This window comes from Rhipicephalus sanguineus, chromosome 11 (assembly GCF_013339695.2).
Source record: "Rhipicephalus sanguineus isolate Rsan-2018 chromosome 11, BIME_Rsan_1.4, whole genome shotgun sequence".
NCBI classification, from domain to species: Eukaryota; Metazoa; Arthropoda; class Arachnida; order Ixodida; family Ixodidae; genus Rhipicephalus; species Rhipicephalus sanguineus.
Genome location: NC_051186.1, coordinates 54119896 through 54141449, shown reverse-complemented (window position 1 = coordinate 54141449; position 21554 = coordinate 54119896). Strand labels below are relative to the sequence as shown.

At 44.2% G+C, this 21554-nt stretch overlaps 1 protein-coding gene across 1 annotated transcript in view; it reads right to left on the bottom strand.

The window, feature by feature from the left end:
- LOC119374004 (neprilysin-2) overlaps positions 1 to 21554 on the bottom strand; it is a 33669-nt gene continuing 12115 nt past the window's right edge. The window contains exons 6-16 of the mRNA XM_037644065.2: positions 18487 to 18596; positions 16728 to 16962; positions 14759 to 14935; positions 10711 to 10823; positions 8544 to 8602; positions 8402 to 8453; positions 7566 to 7633; positions 6742 to 6839; positions 3021 to 3233; positions 2125 to 2201; positions 1 to 162 (exon numbers count right to left, since the gene is read on the bottom strand). Of these exons, the coding sequence (XP_037499993.2) occupies positions 60 to 162; positions 2125 to 2201; positions 3021 to 3233; positions 6742 to 6839; positions 7566 to 7633; positions 8402 to 8453; positions 8544 to 8602; positions 10711 to 10823; positions 14759 to 14935; positions 16728 to 16962; positions 18487 to 18596 (1305 nt within the window). The 3' untranslated portion in view covers positions 1 to 59. The remainder of the gene's footprint in view (positions 163 to 2124; positions 2202 to 3020; positions 3234 to 6741; positions 6840 to 7565; positions 7634 to 8401; positions 8454 to 8543; positions 8603 to 10710; positions 10824 to 14758; positions 14936 to 16727; positions 16963 to 18486; positions 18597 to 21554) is intronic.

Below are 21554 nucleotides of genomic sequence, written 5' to 3'. Positions count from 1 at the left end.
CATTTTATTAAGCCCGGCCAAAGGTATTTGAAAAAAATATATATAATGAACACGACCCATCAACTCCACACCGAGCACTGTGTCGTGGGGTTCATCACTGTGCCGGGCGCGCACTGAAAAGCGTCAGCGAACTCATGGTTGTTGCTCAGGGGTAGGTTAGTCCTGGAAAGCAGGAATGAGCAGTACGTCAGGTAATGACATGTAAAACCTCAATATGAGGCCTTTCACTCACTCAGCCAAAACTACAGTGATCACAATCATCATCATCATCACTGTATTTATTAGGCATGGGTGAATATTCGCGTGCTTCAAACATTCAAATGAATATTAGAGGATTTGAATTCGCTTCAACACAAATTTAAATTATTTGAAATTTCAAAGTATTCGAAATTAATAGACATATATTTGACTGCATCTAACTATCTCTGAATCAAGGTTGACTGTACATATTACCTGCACTTTGATTAACCATCTTCTTAAGCTTAAAAGCATGTTACATGAGCTTATATGCAATTAGCATTGTACGTTTTAAAACGTAGCATATAACTTGCACCCTATTGCTATTCAAAGTTGCTTCCACTTCATTTCGAACCAATAAAGTGACATTTGCAGATGCCTAGTTCCAATTATTAAAAATATTGTGCAAGTTAGTTGGGTCATGACAGAAATGCTAATTTTTCCTTATGATGAGTTGTATAATATTCAAACTATTCGATTTGAAGTTATGTGACCAAATCACTGTTCTCTTCAAATTTGCTTCAAACATCAATTTTACTATTCACCCATCCCTACTATTTATGTCCTGTACAGCACAAAAGCCCTTTTCAGCAAAGGCGTAGCTCTTCCAGTTTCTCAGAGGCAGCAACTTGGACGGCGAGGTCAAAATGGCAGGGTCGGGAGGACCAAAGTAGCTATGTATTGAGGGACGTATGGTTCTCACAGACTGAAATGCGACATTTTAGGGCTAAATAACGCTCATACTTGCATTTCCACAGTATTTCGTTCAAGTCATATCGGCACAATTTCGACTTGAACAATTACATCAGAGCCATCAGTGGCCAGGTTCGTAGTGACACGACGCGGTCATCTCGAGCAATTGCGCATGCCAGTTGTTATAGTACTAAAAGTTTTGATGTCGCATTTCAATCCATGACACAAAATACTAAATACAAAATACTGTACACAAAATACTAAGTCAATGTTCTGATGAAAATTTGAAATTCATTCACACAATTAAGGTTTGTTCTAGCAGAATACTACGTGTGTGGAATAAATCCAGCTGGTATTTGGTATGTTAAGGTTTCCAGCCATTTAGAGGCTTCAACCCCCCCCCCCATGGGCTGGTTTCAAGGGGCTAGCACACCCCTGCACCCCCGTAACTCATAGCCTTTAAGCCCTGCCTTGCATGGGTCAAATGCATCCGAACACCTCACCCAATCCTCTGCCGCCTTCAGCTGCATTTTCCTTCTGCGGTCACTTGACTCTCTTACTCTATAAAGCTATAGGCTTTGAGTGCAACCAATGGCGTGCCTATCTTAAGCGTCGTTTCGTAACGTCTCGCTCAATGTAAAAAATTATGCCACAGTCACCTTCCCGCTGCATGCATCGCATTACATCGAATCTCACGTGGGATCTGCCGAATTTCTTTGACTGTTAGTTCTTCCAGAAGTTCAGTGACATAGACAAAGGGTCTCTCATTGGTCATCTATTCTTAAGTAAAAGTAACAGACTTTAATTTCTTTTTTTTTTAAGAGAGCATTCATTTGTTTCACCATTAATTTCTTTGTTCTGGCTTTCTCTGCTCACATGTACAGCATAGTATTTTCAGACTAGCTTATCTAGACATGTTTTCAAGGGCTAGTTTTATGTAAAAGTGAGCTTTACTAGGCTGCGGACATGCACGCTATAGCAGGAGCAAAGTAGCAACAAACAGGAAAAAAAAAAGATTTTTTTGGTAATGTAAGAATGCAAACGGCCATACACGCGCTACTGTTGACAGGAATAATGCCACGCACATGTCACCCATTGCTAACACATCATGCGGTGGAAACGATAAAATGATTTCAGTACTACATCAACGTAACAAGTTTCTCATAGTTTTTCAATGCGCCAGACACAGCCCACCTGTATTTTCCTTTGCTCTTGTACGAGCAACGGATGTCTTCGAGGCTTTTCGCAACTGAGGGAACCTCGCAGTGACTCTAGAAGGAGAGACACAAAAAGTGGGTGAGATGTAGACTAAAGTGCAAAATTTTTATTACCAGAGCTGTACAACAGGTTCAGTGCCACTTATAGACCTTTTCAACGGAGAGAGGGAGCTCCTCTTTTCTGGAATGTTGCACAGGAATACAAAGGTTGAAGTCACTGCCTCGGCAGTGCATTTTTGGGGGGTCACGCATATTTACCGCAGCCCAGAGAGGATTGTGGCAGCACCCAAAAAGCCTTCATTGAAAAGGTGTACAGGTGCACAACAGATGCAGAGCAGGTGTAATTGCACAACAAACGTTCAAAACGTGAATGCTTCCCGAGTCACAAAATTAGTGCAACTTGTTCAGGCATACTCCCAAACAAGTTTCCCCGAGACGAGTCTCAATTTAAACTGCCATTAGTACTTTTCTGAAAATAAGCTAGTCCTACTTTGTTACACCAAAGCTTGTCTATCACTCATTCTAACTTTCAGTGGAAGAGGAGACTTATCATGCACTTCAAGGTCTCGGCGAGTGAAGTCAATGCACTTGAAAGGAGAAATTAGTTGCGACGTACAATACCGAGATGAGGTGGTGTGGTGATTCCACAGATTCGTCCACGAGGTAGGGGTGACAAAAACAAGGGAGAGGTTTGTCCGGTGGCATGCGTAGCTCGTTACTCCAAATGTGCATGATTTAAGAACGAAGCGATGCGTAGGGTGCACAACACATACAGAATGCACACAATAAGCATGTAAGCAGGCATTAAATTCCACGGTGAGGATATATTGTTAGAACGCCATTACCCAAGAGAAAAGCATGTCCTTCACTCACCCGGGCGAGGTAGATAAAGAAAAGTTGCTGCGAGGACAGGTGCTCTACTCCGGGAAGCCTGTAGTCTCGGTTGAGATACCGATTTGTGAACAGTCGGTCGTTGAACACCTTCACCGAGATGCGCACGCCCACGTTGTCCTCAAGGTCGCTCAGGCCTTGCAGGTTCGGGCGCCTGCTCACGTCGTGCAGATCGATCCCCCCGTCTTGCAAAATCTGCACGCGCGGCCAGGAAGACTAAGATTTCACTTACAGTTACGACACTCTCTAATGCAAGATCAGGGTGCAGCTGTTTGGGTCTTTTGCATCGAGGGTTCCTCTTGACAATGGCGCGCGCACCTGTTGCTTGCTTCTAGATCGACGGTGCAGAGCCTCTGCTGGGCAGTGGCGGCAGCAGATGAAGGCCTTCCGCCGGTTGCGTTGTTCATTTTCAGAAAGAAAACGTGAATGCAGCAACATGTGGTGTGCGCATTGTCCAGCGGCGGCAACGCTCTCGCTTCATGCTCTCTTTGCTATAACCATTTCTCATATTCCACTGCACTGTGTTTCTTCGGTTACTACAATCCTTCTTGTGCTCCCACTGCCTTTTCCTTTGCTTCTCTCCTCCCACTCTCTTCACGATCGCCGTCATTCAACCTCTGCTGCGCTCTGCGTTCGTTCTCTTTCGTCTTCCACTGTGCCAATCGTTTTCTCAGTTACAACTGACAAGGATGATACAAGACCCACAAATGGGCATAATCTGTGTTCTAAACACAAGAATGTACAGTATAGGGATGGGCAAGTAGTGAATTTGAGGTTCGAAGCGAATCCGAAGCGAATAGTAATTTGGTCGAATAATTTCAAATCGAATAGTTCAAATAGCATGTACCACATAATATTATGAAAAATGAACATTATTGTCATGACCCTTGCACAATATTTTTAAGGATTGGAGCTAGGTATGAGTGAACGTCACTTTTTTGGTTTGAAATGAAGTGGAAGAAACCTTGAATAGTATCAAAATTTGAATAGCAGTAGAGTGGAAGTTATAAGTGGTACAATACGTTACAATTTAAAAATTAATACACTTAGCACATATAAGCCCATATCACACACTTTTAAATTTTAAAAAATATGTACATTTAACCTTGAAGTGTGGCTTCGCGGCAGTGCAGATTTCCCCTGGATAGATGATTTCACGGCACAACAACCCGACGCCGCAGTGAAACCACCTTTACAGAGGGTTATGTGCGGTTAAACATACATATATTCGTTCATTTCGAATACTTCGAAATTTCGAATAATATAAATTCGTATCGAAGCGAATTCGAATACTTTAATATTCGTTCGAATATTCGAAACGCCCGAATATTCGCCTATCCCTAGTACAGTACTCACGGATTCAAACGCGACTTCAGATTTTTTAGTACAGTAGAACCCCGCTGATACGTTTTTGAAGGGACCGTAGGAAATAAACGTAAGAGACGGGAAACGTAAGAGCCGAAAAACAGGAAAAACGGCAAAATATTTAGTGGTACAGAATTTTATTTCAATTCTTACGAGCAGCACGAAAATCGGCGCGCTCAGCCGCGATCTAGTCAATGGATAGAAACGCGGAGCTTAGGATGGCCTCATCCACAGAAATGTAATCAACGTATGTGATTTTTTTAACACCAACAGCTGTAGGCATGAAAGAACTAAGCACACGCAATCACGACCGGCGCGGCGAGTCCGACCGCGAACCGCACGCACGACTATGCGAGCTCCAACCAGCTCGAACTCCTCCCGTTCTCCGACAAATAACGATGATGATGAGTCTACGCCAACGCGATGGCAGAAGTGAATGCCAATCTCGAAGGCCTTGCTTTCGCAAGCAATTACGTCATACACGCCATGTTTGTGCAATACAAATCTTAAAGGCTGTGCTTTTGTCAATAGTAAATGCCAATCTCGAAGGCCTTGCTTTCGCCAGCAGTTACGTCATAGACGCCATCTTTGCCATTCGAATCTCGAAGGCCATGCTTTTGTTTGCATCAATTGAAAGATTCTGTTCCTTGCGCCTCTCATGCGGCTAATATTACGGTCAAACGAGGCCAAGCTGCGTGAAAATGCACCATGGCCGCTCTCTTTGGTAGTCACTTGGTCGGCTCCGAGCGCACTTCGCGACGTATCATACGGGAACGGTCCGACAGTTACGACGTAACAGCGGGGTTCCCAATACATTGTACCCTATGGGCGCTATGCCGGGACCGGCGGAAAACGACGTAGCAGCCGGGAAAACGCAGCAGTGAGGAACGTAACAGCGGGGTTCTACTGTATAATGACTTGTATGTGCAATTTCTCGAGATAACCATGTCATGTGGTGACAAATCTGGTCTCTAAAGATAATGTTGGCTCTGACCTACACGTTCGAGCCAAAATTAAGCCGATATGACCCGAAATGAAGACGGTAGAAACGAAAATGTGTGTGTTACTTAGCCCTAAATTGTCCTATTTCGATCTGTGAGTACTGTACGTATAAACTGTGCAAGCTTCTACAATGTTGTAGCCACGTGCAAACTTTTACACTTTGTTTGCAGCAACAGGATATGATGTACACCAGCGGAGCAGTTTCCATGTAATCTCGCAGTCTGCGTGTCGTAAGGAAAGCAAAGTGTCAGAATGTGTTGAAACACTTCAAAACAAGTGCTTTTACTTTCGGTCACGGTATCGTGGCTGTCTGTTGGGAAGGCAGTCGACAAATCCAATGCAAGAACACACATAACACTGCTTTATGAATAGAACTAGAGCTCTCCTCTTTTCACTTCATCACCTGCTACAAGCTTGACTGCCGAGCAACTGAGCTGTGCGGGCAAGCCGGCGTTTTGACGTCGAATGCAGATGCACATGCTCTAAAGGGGCGCATTACAGTAGAACCCCGCTGATACGTTTTTGAAGGGACCGTAGGAAATAAACGTAAGAGACGGGAAACATAAGAGCCGAAAAACAGGAAAAACGGCAAAATATTTAGTGGTACAGAATTTTATTTCAATTCTTACGAGCAGCACGAAAATTGGCGCGCTCAGCCGCGATCTAGTCGATGGATAGAAACGCGGAGCTTAGGACGGCTTCATCCACAGAAATGTAATCAACGTATGTGATTTTTTAAACACCAACAGCTGTAGGCATGAAAGAACTAAGCACACGCAATCGCGATCGGCGCGGCGAGTCCGACCGCGAACCGCACGCACGACCACGCGAGCTCCAACCAGCTCGAACTCCTCCCGTTCTCCGACAAATAACGATGATGATGAGTCTACGCCAACGCGATGGCAGAAGTGAATGCCAATCTCGAAGGCCTTGCTTTCGTTTGCATCAATTGAAAGATTCTGTTGCTTGCGCCTCTCATGCGGCTAATATTACGGTCAAACGAGGCCAAACTGTGTGAAAATGCACCATGGCCGCTCTCTTTGGTAGTCACTCGGTCGGCTCCGAGCGCACTTCGCGACGTATCATACGGGAACGGTCCGACAGTTACGACGTAACAGCGGGGTTCCCAATACATTGTATCCTATGGGAGCTATGCCGGGACCGGCGGAAAACGATGTAACAGCCGGGAAAACGCAGCAGTGAGGAACGTAACAGCGGGGTTCTACTGTATTTAGCAATGCATAAACATGCCCGAGTCAGACACAATTATCTTTATGTGTAGTGTAATGACTGTCGTGCATGACTCTCATGAGTGTGATTCGACCATCATCCTCACCATTTGGTTGTGCTTGTCCTCGATACATGCCACGCTTTCCTGGAAAGCAGCCCGCGTCGCTTCTGTCCACCAGAGGCCCTCCGGTTTGTACAGGCCAGCTGCAGCAAGCAGGCAGTAAAAAAACTAATAAATAAATATAATAAAATATTGCAGCAGACTTCTTTAACAGAACTGTCGAACTGCGGTCATGTAGGAAGCAGCTGATGTTAGCTAATTGAGTTTTTTAAGGCGCAAAATAAGCTGAGGCTACGCTGCGTCAGTCACAAGGTGTTAGGTAATGAACAGTGAAATGAAGCAGTTTTAAACCATATTTAAAAAGCCACATTCTTTTAAAAAGTTCAGCCTGTCAGACAGGGGTACAAGAGGATCATCTCCTAGAAGCAGAGTAGGGTGGAAAGGCGTGTGTTGTTTGTATAGTTTGCTGAAATATTTTCGTCTCTGCATAGCAGTATGAGGACAAGTGATTAGGATTTGTGTAACTTAACGGTTCTTGGCATTTCTCACAGGTGTGTATGCCCGATTCAGAGTCTGCATAATATAATTATATGAATTATATGAAGCAGTTAATGAATGTTACATAAATTATGACACATGAAATCTATACATTTGTGAAAGGTTACAATTTTTGCATGGTGTGAAAGAAGGAAAATGCTTTTTTACCCCAATTTCAACGTTGCACAAATAGAGAAGTCTTTCACGCACAGTCAGCACTGACAATTCAACTGTGCATTGAAAGTGCTAAGAGCATTAAGCAAAATGGAAAACTTTTTTCAAAGGGCAAAATGTTGCATGGCTAAGTTTGTGACAGCATACAGCCAACTCACTGTTCTCCATGACAACCCTGAAGAAGCAGCCGACGAGCCGTGGCCCGGCACGTGGAACATGGAACATTCTGCAAAATTAGTTTTCCGCAGTTTGGTCTCGATTCTCATCTAGGACAGCTAGTCGTGTGCTTTCATAAAGTGTCAGCATCTGTTGCAATACACGAGAAATAGTCAGACATACCATGAATACTGATGGCAGTGTTTGAATGTTAAAAGAAACAAGTCGTGCTATCAATTTTCAGATAGATGGTCAGTTTCATATTTTTTAATGCACTTCGGATGCAAATCAGTCTGATTAACAACATATTTGTCATTGTTTAGCACACTGGGGAGTCCCGAAAATGTTGGACAACATATATTGCCAAAGCTGGACCCTACCCAGTGTATAAAGTGTATAGCAAAAACGCAACGACAGGCTGTAAATGAACTTAAAAACGATTTAAAAAGCAGGCGACCGAAAATACAGACCTCACCACTATGTTAAGTTTCTGATAGCTAATGTATTGCTTTGTGATGTAATCAAATCACATCAAGCAACCAATCAATCAATCAATCAATCAATCAATCTCTCATTCTCCACAGGTATATCTGAGCTGAGAGAACTTACCTTTCTGTGTTGCATCAGTGCACATAATGACATAACGAAGGCATTAACACTGCATACGCTTTTAAAGACACTCCTGGTTTTTGAAGTCCAGTTTAATGGATTAAGTTCCTAAACAAGGCTTCTTTAAACATAGCTAAGCAGCCATAAGAACATAACAGCATGGTTCCATCACACGTGGACACAAAATTTTCATGCAGGCAAGCAGAAACACAATGTAAAATATGCATACCTCTCTCCTGGGCTTGTAGGAACAGTTAGGTTAAAGAAACCCACGGGAACGTCTGCACCAGAGCACAAGGACATGATGAGGTAATGTTAGTGTACAAAAAAAAGGTGAGCAAAATAAATATGTCTTCTCCGTCATCACTTACACACCACATCTCTCCGTGGGTAGTAAACGCATTCTGGGTCAAAGATGGAGTGTTTCCACCTGCGTTAAAAAACGTGCAACACTTGGCAGTTTCGTAAGCAGTTTTTAATTACACGTTTAATGTTTCCTCCCGGTCTAATCCTTTGTGCAGCTTTTACGAATCAAGAATGATTTTACAGCTGGAGCAGTGTGCACTTCTCAATTTCAAGCCATTGTCTCGTGTTCTTGCCCGACAACTTATAACAGCAAAAAAAAGTTCTCGAGATCCAATGCACAAAAATCGCTAAAGTTAATACATATGAAAGATGGAAATGGGACATGGCAGTGCAGTGGCATGAAACGTCCTCACTTGCTTTGTATTACCGATTTTCAGTCTGCATGCTGGACTAAAAAATATTATACTCCCTATTGTCACCAAACTCTTCCTTGCAATTGCACATTCAGTTTTTTTAAATGTTCAATATTCAACTATTAGTTACATACGTGCACATACACTAACACATCATGCAAGCATACAAACGCGTGCACCTAAATAATTGGAATACGTTAAAGGGGTGGTGCCATCAAAGTTCGAGGCCATAACAAGCCTGTTGTGGGTTTCCTCTGTATGCAAGGACATTCCACACGAAGGGTCGGACACAGAAAACATTTAGAATATATTTTAATTCACTTCCAAAGTGTACCTAAATGCTCAGTCTCCCAATCGAAACCCATCGCTAGCGCGCCAACACTGACGTAGATCTGTAGGATGGACAACGAAAGTTGTAGTGACGTCACACCAAATCTGCTGTAGTAACGTGAGTGACCTCCGGACATCCGCCACTTCCGCAACGTACGTACCGGCTGTAGTGAACTAGAATATATTCTAGTTCACTATAGTACCGGCAAAGCATCGGTTGCTACATCACTCACCGAGTTTTGATCGCTTCCTGGCTATGTGCGTCACAACCTTGTGTGGTCACGTGACCACGCCTCCTACACTTCTACGTCACTGCCCAACCTCGGCGCCCAGAAACCGAAACCGAAAGTTGTCCAAATCAAAAGGCGATAATAAATTATTTAGCGAGAATACATGAACCTTGGTGCGTGCATCATGCTTCCTGGAGCTATAGGAAACGCTTACAGCAAAGAACGCGCAAGCCACAAATTTGGCGGCACCACCCCTTTAAGCCTAGACAGCACTGATAAACCAACGGTAATCTAGTAGTTTGAGCTGGAAAGCTTAAAGAAAGTTGCAAAGCTGTTGCACTTTTTTTTTCCCCGCAACCTTGTGCAGATTAGAAATATCAAAATTTGGGCTAGTTGGTTCTACATAGGTTCTTTAGGGAAGTTGTTATGAGCCTTTACCTAAGCCCAATGCAGATCCACAAAGAGAATGATCTACACACACCAACAAACAGTGTATCTGCTCCATGCCTATGAAAAAAAAAGGGTATAAACTATACCAATCATATAAACTACACCATATGAACTTGTTCCAAAACAAGTTCCTTTCACAAAGATTAATCCGTCATTGTGAACAACGAATGTGCACATGAAATCCAGGCTGTTCCACAATTTAGAAAGAAATAAATGCAATTTAAAGCGAATTAAGTTAACTATGAGCACAAGTGAGGTCAGAGGGGCAAAGAACAAGAAATGCTGTAATATGCACGTTTTGCGCTACGTATGGTTGCCAAAACAGCCACAGCATAAGTAGGATGTTCGATGTGAGAAAGAAAACCAGGAATACATGCTTCATAGCTTGACCTCAGCGCATTTTCTCGCGTATAACCTGCACAAAAAATATTAAATATTCAGAGCTAAAGCCAATGTGGGGGTTATACACGAATTTATGTGCAAGGGGGCTTCTTGGCAATACTTCCCGGCATTACAAGGAAGGTAGCTTCACAACAATGGTCGGAGCTCTTATTTTAGGTTTTCCATGGGTTGTAGTTGAGGGAGTGGGCTACAGTATATACAGGGGAGTTATATGAGAGAAAATACAGTATATCGAAGTCACAACATGTGACATGAAAATACTTTTGTTATATCGAATACCTGTTATAGGCCGACTGTTATTACGCACCAAAATCTGCGATAAACAGCTCAGAATTATTTAGTTAAAGCAATGCTTGTTACATCATAGTTTCACTCTGTTTCTTTAGCCCCAGTCTGTTCCCACTCACCTCGGCAGAAAGAAATTGAGGGTCTCATCTCGCTCCTTCATCTGTGCCAAAAAGCCTCGAAGCTGTATGTAGTACTCCATTATGTCCCCATCCCAGGTGACACTCTGTTCCAGCTGCAAAGGAGTAGCACATCAAGGAAAGGAGAAGCATGTGAGGTAATTCAACAATGGACGCGCTTTGGTAAGATAGTTAGAACAGGTCTCATCCATCTTTCACAGAGGCTTTTTAGACACAGCCAAATGAATTCAACAGAATTAGGGCAAGGAAAGCATAGGGGCCATCAATTGTTGTGTTTAACTGCAGTGTAGTAATAATGACTTAAGTTGAAATTAATTAAAGCGGAAGAAAAATCACAGGTCACATGCCACGTGACGCCCTCAGGCAAGGTGTTGCACACTCGCCGCCCTGGCTACAAGCAGTGCTGTTGAACATTGCCAGGGAATACACATACAGAAATACGGTAAAACCTCAGTGATTTAAACCCGGCTGATACGAATTTTGGTCTGATATGAACTCATAAAATTCCTCCGCCGAATTCTATGATGTCATATGGGCCAATATTTGGATGTTCCGAACACTTTTCTGCGTCACTATGGGCGATACAAACTTGGGTACCGAAACTGTCGAGCGACAACAGACAGCAGCGCGCTCCGGAAGCTCCGGAATAGCGTGTGCAGCCAGCAAACATGAACTGAAAATGGAACTACCATTTACCACAACTGCTGCGCACGAAACCGCGGTGACTATTGATGCGATTATCAATAGGAACTACGCATCTCCGAAGGTACGTGGCTAATGCAGCAGTAGATTAAAGGCAATAAAGTTGTAAAAAGGCACGAAGCGTTTTGGCGTTCCTGTCGTTCGCTTATGACTGTGGTGGAGCAGACTCCGGTGCTTAGTTTTCAGTTGGCCTCAAGCGAGACTACGATGCGCGTGCTCGTGGCAGCCAGCTTCACCGTCTCTTATTGGCTCGTTCCCGTGTGTCCCAGAAAGACATACGCGAGTTCTTTCAACGGAAATAAATTTTTTGTGTCGATATCGGGGTTCTAAAAAAATGAATTTTACTAGCTTTTTGGTGATACGAAATTTCGGTTGATACAAATATTTTCGCTCCCCCTGGAGATTCGTATCACCGAGATTCTACTGTATCCCTTCTCTCCGTTGAGCTCAATCCGCAGAGTATCAGACGTGTAATTCGAAAGTTGTGGGTATGGATCTCGCTGACGGAAAGGCCAATTTTTCGTTTAACTCCTCTCAATTTATGTCATTATTACCATACTAAAGTTAAAGACAAGAAGTGATCGGCCCTATGCTTTCCCTGGCCTAATTGTCTGATGGATTCACTTGCCTGTGTCTAACAAAGCAACGAGCCCTCTCGAAAAAATTCCCCTTCTTTCATTCTTTCAGACAGACCTTAAAGGGGCCCTGCAACACTTTTTGAGCAGGGTCAAAAAGCGCTGCCAATCGGTAGTCGAGGCTCCCGAGAACACGCGAGCCAAATATTATAGCGAAGCGAGCGGCCTGGAATTTACAATAAAATTCTCAAAGTCAGCTGAAAATCGCTCCCTCTTCTCTCGACAAATGATGTATTAGTCCGCAATATATGACGCGATTGTCGGCAGTTCCACCATTGGCTGATGTTTTAATCACGATAACACCCTCATTATTACCTTAGTTGTTAATTTTGAGTTCAATAAGTAGATAATATGTATGTTTATATTGTGCTATGCCCTTAAAACACCGAACAAACATTAATATTAGCACTTCCGGTCTCACCGACAGCTCGTCTGCTCGTAGTTGCGTGGTTGCGTTTTCTGCACCATGTGCAGCACCGAAATCGTGAATATTTCTGTGCTTTTGACCATCGCCGGTTCCCGTTGAGAGTGGCAGCCGTTCGAGTGTTGCCTCGTCAGCTGGAAACTGCATCGTCGGCACGTTCTCACGACCGACCGAGGCAGCGGTGCAGCATTTCTCCGATAACAATGCTGGCGCCGGCTAGCTTAGGATACCTGTGTTCGCTGTATGGCGAGAGTCCCGTTCGCTGTCTGTTCAGTATGTCATCGAGCCGTACCTCGGCATATCCTCCCCGTAGTCTCAGGTTCCCGAGAAACCGCGACACAGCAACCAAGCAGATTCGCATTTTCACGGTAGCTGCAGACAGCCGGGGGATTGATCCGCGCCGGCCCGATGCCCCACGATCCTTTCTTCTAGTCTGTAGTTCTTTGTTGTCAGCCCGCACTCGCTGTGCGCCCGCATTCGAAGAGCAAACAGCATCGAAGTACCGCCACTGGGAGAAGGATGCACACAGCTTTGCCGTGTTGAACACGATTCAAGCGCGAGCAGTGCGAAGAGGCGGTGTATCGGAGTGTGGGTCGAAACTTATCTCAGCTGTCATTCGTTCCAAACGCGCACGCAAGTTTGCGTCCATGGTTGGCAGAGCGATGAAAACACTACGGCAGTTCGAGGTGCACACCCAACATTACCAAACCGACTCGCACTTTTCGAGCACGCGCGATACACGGTGCCATGGGCTCCGCCGCTCGACGACGACCGCGCGAGCCGACCGGAAGTGGCGCCACAGACCACGTGGTTGCGCCGAGACGCCAGAGAGAAAAAAATGAAAAAAAAAATGCCGCCGGCGCTGACGTCGCCTCCTCGCACCTCCGCCCTCCCTCCCTCCCTTCACGCCGCGCGCAGCTTTCCGCGCGCTCGCTGCGTTGAGTTGAGAGAGAAAGCTGCGGAACGTGATCTCTATAATTTGGTAACACCACTTAGACTTGACGGATTCGAAAAATTTTTGCGGCATATGACTCGTGAAGAGTCATACGTCAATAATGAGACTATTCCAATATAACTAAGAAAGGTGTTGCAGGGCCCCTTTAAAGCATGCAGCTCACAGCGCCTCATTCACAGCACAAGTTCCACGACAATAAGGATGGTAAATCTACTTTACACGAGAAAAGTACAAATTATGCAGATTCAGCTGTAGCGATAATAATATAAAAGTCAGGCCTACTTTAGTTAAAACTGTAGGCCAGTGTAAATGTTGGAGCACTTTGAATGTTCAAACGAATATTAGAGTACTCGAATTCACTGTGACACGAACTGAATATTTCTGAAATTTCGAAGTGTTCGATATGAACGAATTAACATATTGAAGCACATGTAACTCGTCTGAAAAGGTCGTTTCACTGCAGCATAGACTTGCTATACCGTGAAACCGCCTATTCAAAGAAAATCCGCACTGCCACGAAGCCACACTTTTAAGGTGAAGTATGCACATTACTTGCAAAGCAATTAGTTCATCTCAAAGTTTAAAAGTATGTTATATGGGCTCTATTATGCTAATTTTATAAAACATGTTTTACGGCCTATAACTTTCACTCTACTACTATTCAAACGGTGCTACTATTTGAATTCACTTGGAAGTTTTCTATACTAGTTACTATTCGCTTTGACTTCACTATGAACCGGGAAAATTGTACTCGCACAAGCGTATCGAAATGACTTCAGTGCAGCTTCCAAGTAATCAAATCAATGGCTCAAGGTTCCTCCCCACTGTGCAAAAGGTAATGTTGCAACACTAGGTGAAGAAACAAGAGGAACAGGAAAGAGCGCCAACTTGCAAATACATTTATTTGAAGAAAGGTTCCTTATATATATATACAGTGCAACCAGGTGCGCAGTGACAGTTGCACAGAACAGTCAGGTACAACCACATGTTTATGTGATCATGCTCTCGAAAAATTACTTCAGTTCAATGCAGGGTGACTGAGGAGCAGAAGTAGAATTTTTTTTAGAGCATAATTTCATAAACGTGTGGTTGTACCTGATTGTTCTGTGCAAATTTCACTGCACAGCTGGCTGCACCATATAAAAAAGAACCATTCTTCAAATAAATCTGGTTGCGAGTTGATGCTCTTTCCTGTACCTCCTGTTTCTTCACCTAGTGTTGCAACATTACTTTTTCCATAGTATGAACCAACTAGCTTAAAAACATGTTTTATCAAGCTCCTCCACACAAAGCTGAACTCTCGTGAGCTCTCACCTTCTTGACGTACGCGTTCAAATTCTTGGGATCGGCCAGAACGATCGGGTAGAAGGTGTAGACCTTGGTGTCCCGAACTTTGATCTTGGCAATGATCTTGGACCAGGCGTCCAGAATATTCAGGCTGTCGATGAACTCGACGAGGCCGTTGCGCACTTCATCTACCATGATGTCTCCCTGCACGTTATGTACAATAAATGGGTGGGATATATATGTACAAGATGAAGGCCATGAACGGGCAAATCTTAAATACGACTGCAAATAATCAAGTGAGCCCTGTATGTTATTCATGAGACGTAATATCCTAATAACTGAAACACCATAAACGCGAGTCAAGTTTAACCTTGAAGGAATGCTAAAGAGAAAACCGATTTTCCTCATATTAGTAAACTACTCTTTAAGAATACCAAAAACCGCCACACTTACCATGAGAAGATGCTTGATAAGCGAGAAAACGCACAAAACGAAAATGCGGGTGGTGACGCCACCTTGAAGTTCTCACACCAATCACTATGACGTCACTGATTTTGACAGTGTCTGCTAGGACCTACGTCCTTCCTAATCAGTAAAAATTAAATATAATGTCCTCTGAGGGGCTTAACATACTAAGTTCCAGGAAATTTCATTGGGCCAATGTCACCAAAATACGAAAAATGCACTGCGAAATCCGTGATGTCACATGCGGAGATATCGGCGCGAAATTTAAAGATATCATGATACTTTGACCTTGATTTTCTCCTCTGTTATTAAAGCTATGATGGTTAAAATAATGACATTGGAGTTTTCAGGGTAAAATTTATCAAAATAAACCGATTCATTGTTTCACTTTTGCCCCTCACCAGCTTCGGGCATTGCAAAGGAACAAACAAAGAGCGTATATCTCTCCGTGCTGATCATGTCTGTAAAGTATGAAATCGCCACTTAGCGAGACACAGTCAAAAATTTCAAACAGAAGGCTGTCGGCCCTTCCCTATGAAGGAACCATGCATAGAGAGAGAGTGAAAGCCACAGGCACGTTCGCCTTACGCTACGGCACTCTTTGGAATGTCACAGACCATATCACGAGACTTTCGTTCTGCATTGAATGCGGAGCATGCAATGCTGAAACTGGAAATGCAGTCTATAGCAAAATAAAGAAAAAATAAATGAGGTTTGGTTTGTCCCATAAACGTGAAGTGTTCCCATTTCTCTGGCCCTTCGAAGAATGCAGGGGAGGTACACTTATTGGGGAAGCTAGCCTAGGGGAAGGGAAAGAGTGCTCGCACTGGCAGTGATGTTCGCCTCCATTGACGAATAACAGCACCAAATGAATTAATGGCATCATGAAAGACGATCCTAACAAAAAAGCAAAGTTACAACACAAGCCAGTCCATGACGAGGTGTTCACAACTGCAATTTCTGTGCCAACAAATCTGCTTTAGTGCATCACCCTCAGGAACTGTCCACTGCAGTGGTACAGTCGTTACGGTGTTCAGCTGCTGACCTGAAAGTCACGGGTTAGAACCAGGCTGAGGCAGTCTCATTTAGATGAAGGTGAAATGCTGGTGGCCCGTGTAGTGTGCGATGTCAGTGCACGTTAAAGAATCCCAGGTGGTCGAAATTTTCTGAGCCATCCACTATCATAATAACTGTTGGCGTTTTACATCCCAAAACCACGATATAATTATGAGGGACGCCATAGAGGAGGGTGCCGGAAACTTCAACCACCTGAGATTCTTTAACATAAACCTAAATTTAAGCACACGGCGCTCTAGCATTTTGCCTCCATCGAAATGTAGCCGCTGTGGCTGGGATTTGATCCAGCAACCTTCCCGTCAGCAGTCGAGCCCCATAACTACTAGACCACTGCGGCGGGTTAAGCCCTCCACTATGGTGTGCCTCAATCATTTTGTGGTTTTGACATGTAAAACCCCACAAATCATTACTATTATACTTGGGAACTGCGATAAAGATCCCATTTATCCCGTACCATGACTTCATCAAAGATTGGGCTCCCCTTGAAGATCTGTTCGTAGGCCACCTGCATCAGGTTGGGCAGGGTGCGCTCCGCCAACCGCAGGCAGACGCGCCACCGCGGTGGCGTCCCCCAAGTCACGTCCTCACCCGTCAGGGACGACAGGAAGGCACTGGACGCATCCGGCACGTCCAGGAATGGAGCCAAGTGCAGCAGTGCCAGGATGACCATGTACTGGTGCAGGGCTTCCCTGCAGTGTCCATGCAACAATGTCATCCCTTGCTGCTCGATATAACTAAGCCAGCATGCAACAAAGTGGACAAAGGACGAGAAGAGGTCGCATACATGGTTAGAGTGTTAAACGGAATGCACAATAATGTGACGCCACTTAAAGGGGCCTTGCAACACTTCTCCAAGTAATCGTCGAATGGCTTCATTAAACGAGCTTATTGCCTCGCGAATCAACTGCCGCAAAATTTTTTAGAATCCATCAAGTAGGAGTGGAGTTAGAGATTTGGTGCACACTTCAAGCGCTTTCTCTCTCCTTTCGTACTAGCGAGCACGCTGAAAGCTACGCAGGGAGGGGGATGACAAGGGGGCAAAAGATGCGTCCCTTCGTCAGCGCATGTCACGACCTTGAGCTCTTCTCTTTATTTCTTCAAACGCGCGGCTTACTTTCAGTGTGATCGAGAGCGTGTGCGGGGGGCACGTGGCGGGATCCCGTGGGGGCCACGGTAACGATGCTCAAATCAGCCAATATCCGTGGGCTCTGAGCTTATAACGTGGTTATTTTGGCTATATGGCACCTTTTGTCGAGGGAAGAGGGAGCGACTTCTAGCTGACTTTGAAAATTAATTGTAAATTCCAGATCGCATGCTGCACTACGATGCTTGGCTTGCTTGTTCTCAGAAGCCTCGACTACCAATCGGCAGCGTTTTCTGACCATGCTGCAGAAGTGTTTGCAGGGTCCCTTTAAAGGGACCAACAACTACCCAGAACATGAAATGAGATGACTCCACTGATGGAAAGGTTGTCCGTCGCATTGACTCAAACCAACCCTGTTTTTTTGTGAGAGGTGGATTTATATTTTTATTTCTTTATGCACATACAACGTGGTACAAATACAGGGAAGGTGTATAATGCCCCATCATCTCATTGTAACAGCTTGTTATTTTCAAAAATAGTTGAAAAGCTACAAATAAAGGTGGTTAAGCATAGTTACAGGAACTCCTGAGAAAGCAGAACAACGATAGCTTTCACAAATGACGAGAAGGGCTGGCGGCATCGCTATGAATTCTCAGCGTTGCTGGAGGAAAGGTACATCCGTATTTAGAGCCTTTCAGATCGAAAAATACTGCTTGTAAAATAACTATGTGCTTTTGAGATTAACTACTGTAGCTACAAACACTGCGAAGGGTGAGCTTTCTGTCACCCCATAAAAAAATTGGTCAAGAAAAATCAGTTGTCGGTCCCTTTAAGGGGACATACTGCACTTTAAGAGTTTTTAAATTTTTATGAAACTTGTTGAGCTTATGTGAGTTAAGCTTGTGTGCTGATTTCAAATATGGAACTATTTTTCTAGTACAATACGTCGTTTTTAAACAAAATACGAAACATTTCCTGTGTCTTGCTGGGAGCAAGATTTTTCCTAAACTCAGAGAGTTGCAAAGTAAATCAGCATATCACAATAATCTGGAATGAGAAATGTATGCAATAAAACAAAAACATATGTTCTAATCCTATTTGGACAGACAAAAGCAGCATGCCATCCCACCTGTCTGTGGCCAGCAGCGCATAGACGAGTTCCACAAAGCGAGGTGCCTTGACTAGCAGCCGTGAGGACGGCCGCAAGTCTTGGCTGCTCCCGAAAAGACCATTGAGCAGCTGCACTGACACCCAGCCCACAACAGCAAATGTTACAGCGCACAGTAAGACCATAGTTAAAGGCTTGCCATGAAGGTAGATGACACGTTACTCAACAATGTAGAGAGTTGGGCAAGTTGGAACAAATCGTTCATTATGGTACTGAGCACAAGCAAGAGACCAAGATGAGAGATGGGATGAGAGAACAAGGACACATCCTTGTTCTGTTATCCCATGTCTCATGCTTGCACTCAGTACCATAATGAATGACATATTATTTCTCTGAAGCTTTTTCATTTATTGCTTAGTAGAAAGAGATGGCTTGTTGAATAAAAAAAAATCACAGTTTCACCGCAACGGCAAAGCAACGAATGCGATAGCAAAAATTGTAATGTTATACGAAGTAAGGCTGGCAACTAATCTTTTTGATCCAGTCTCACGTAACTCTACAAAACGCTGCATGGTGTAAGCTAATACGGCCGCTCCAGGGAGAAAAGGGGTTTTCACAGTCTCTTCGCGTTGAGAGCACAGCATGTAGAAGGGTATAACGAGCCATCTACTGACGCCTGCCAAGATAGCGCGTGCCAGCGATCGCGCCCTTAAAATCAAAGTTCACAGTTGCTGCTCGAACGACCCCTCATCCCCGCGTCCTTTCATGCTCCTTCAAGACGGGCGGGACGTTTCCTTCCTGCGTGAGCACCATTCGACGGCAGGCCTCGCACGCAGAGTGATGTTATCACATGTGCCCTCCGAGCGACACAGATGGGCCAGCTTGTTTGATCTCTGCTTCAGTCGCATTTGTCGCCCCCATTCGCACGCTTTTACCCACAGATAGATCATACAATGTGCGGGGGGATGTTATGAATGTGGACTTAAACGAAACATGACGGCGACGCCGACAGCAAAAACCCGTTGAGAGTGTCCAATATAACTGCTATCGTAATGAAAAATTACGCTTATGACTTCTATGGGTTGCTTCCATTTTTTGTATTGTCAAGAAGTGATTGGTTTGGTAAAAGAAGGGCACCAACCATGGAAGAATATCGAAAAGGATGTTGCACCTCCCCGGAAAGGCGTCTTGTTTACAGATGCATAATCGCTGTGAACAATGCTCCCCTGTTCTATTGCAGTCGGTTCTGGTCTAATCCAATTGCAGAGTTCATCACAGTAAGGCAGTATAATTAACAAAAATTCCAAGTGCCCTTCCACTATCGGTAAAATGGGGGCAAGCGAAGCTTGGCGTGTGCGTGCCTGACCTATTACTTTTCTTTTTTTTTCTATCTCTGGCAGAAGTGAAATGGCTCTGATCGGTTGTGGGCAAGACGTGAGGTCATGCCTTCATATTCAGGCAACAATGGAACATAGCAACATGAAACAAGAAGTGACCTCAATAAAAAATCAGATTGCCATATCAGAACCGGCTGATCGCTGACAATGCCCCAATCGAGAGAGCATCAATTATTGGAAAACGGCGCATACCGGTGCATGTGACCACCGGTGCATGTGACCAGTGCACCTCAAAGGCCAAATCTCTGTACCCGGTCAGTACCAAGGTTTTTTGCACATGACAATGCCACCACTGAAATCTGTAACTTGTAACAAACTTTGTTTGAAAAGCCAAGGAATGTGAGCAGTAATATTAAATGGTGTGTTCTTTGAGGACAGTCATCCCCACACTGAAACGGGATGGCAAAGGCAGCAAGTATAAAGGGCTTGACTGGTTCACGCATACGGTTTCTTACTATTACCTGGAGGGAAAACTGGTGCTGCAATGCTGTTGTATGCATGGGAATGCTGGGATGTGTAGGATTCGTATTGGCTTCATGCACGAAGAGCCCGGACACCTCGGTGCCGCATCTGGCTCAAACAGTTCTTTGCATTAATTCTACATTAAAGGAGTCCAAAATGAGCTATTTTTTCTTGGCATTGCACAGAAACTAGTTTTATATAACTTTGAGAACTCCTGTTTCGATGTGCAGTTTTATGAAATGTAAAACTTAGCGAACGGCTGCTAAAATTGGAAGACAGACGACACGGCCAGTGTTCACTCTGCGACAGTTTGTCATCTGTTTCTTCCTTTCCCCGTTTGCTTATACCCTGCAGGTGAGTGAAATTTTGTTTTGAAATGTAAAACAGCTTAACAGGATCCGTTTTTGAAAGTTTTGTTTTAGAGAAGCTTTATATGCGCAGTTGTATCCGCTTTTTAGTAGGGGTGTGCGAATATTCAGAATTTCGAATATTTTTCGAATAGTGTTTGCTATTCAATTCGATTCGCACTGGAATTTTACTATTCGAACTATTCGAACTTCCCAAAAACAAGTACAGTCAATGTCCGATTGAAAGTGACCCCTTCAGAGTTTTAATATGCTTCACCTCATCACACCCCGGTAATGCGGCAAAGCTGCCTTTCAAGCTCCGTTACGGTCGAACTTTGCCAAGACACAGTCAACATCAGATTGGAAGTTGTCCCTAGATTTTCAGTATGCTTCACCTTATCACACCCCCGTATTGCGGCAAAGCTGCCTTTCAAGCTGCGCTGCGGTCGCAAATGTACTAACTCAAGAAAACGCTGGTTCCAACATGGAGATGAAAGATGTGGCAGAGGTGGGGGCTCAATTTAAGCTGTTTTGAACCTGAAATTCGGGCAGGAAGTCCGAAAAATCGGAAGCCGAAGCTTTTTAGCAACCAAAATTTCAGATGTTCTCATATATCGACGTCTAGAAGTCAGATTTGGAACTCCGGACTTGAAGGGAGCACACCCTTGTCCACCACATCAGTTGGGCTTCCACAGAAGTTGAAAGAGGAGGAGAGGCTGAGGAAACGGCATCTTTGCCTATCATGTGCAAAGTGTTGTTGGCAACACTTTGGTTGCACCAAATCATGTACATAAATACAATTCGGCCTCTACATTGCCTAATTCTTGATAAGACAACTATGAAACACCACCCCGCCAGTGCTTCATCAACCTAACGAAAAGAA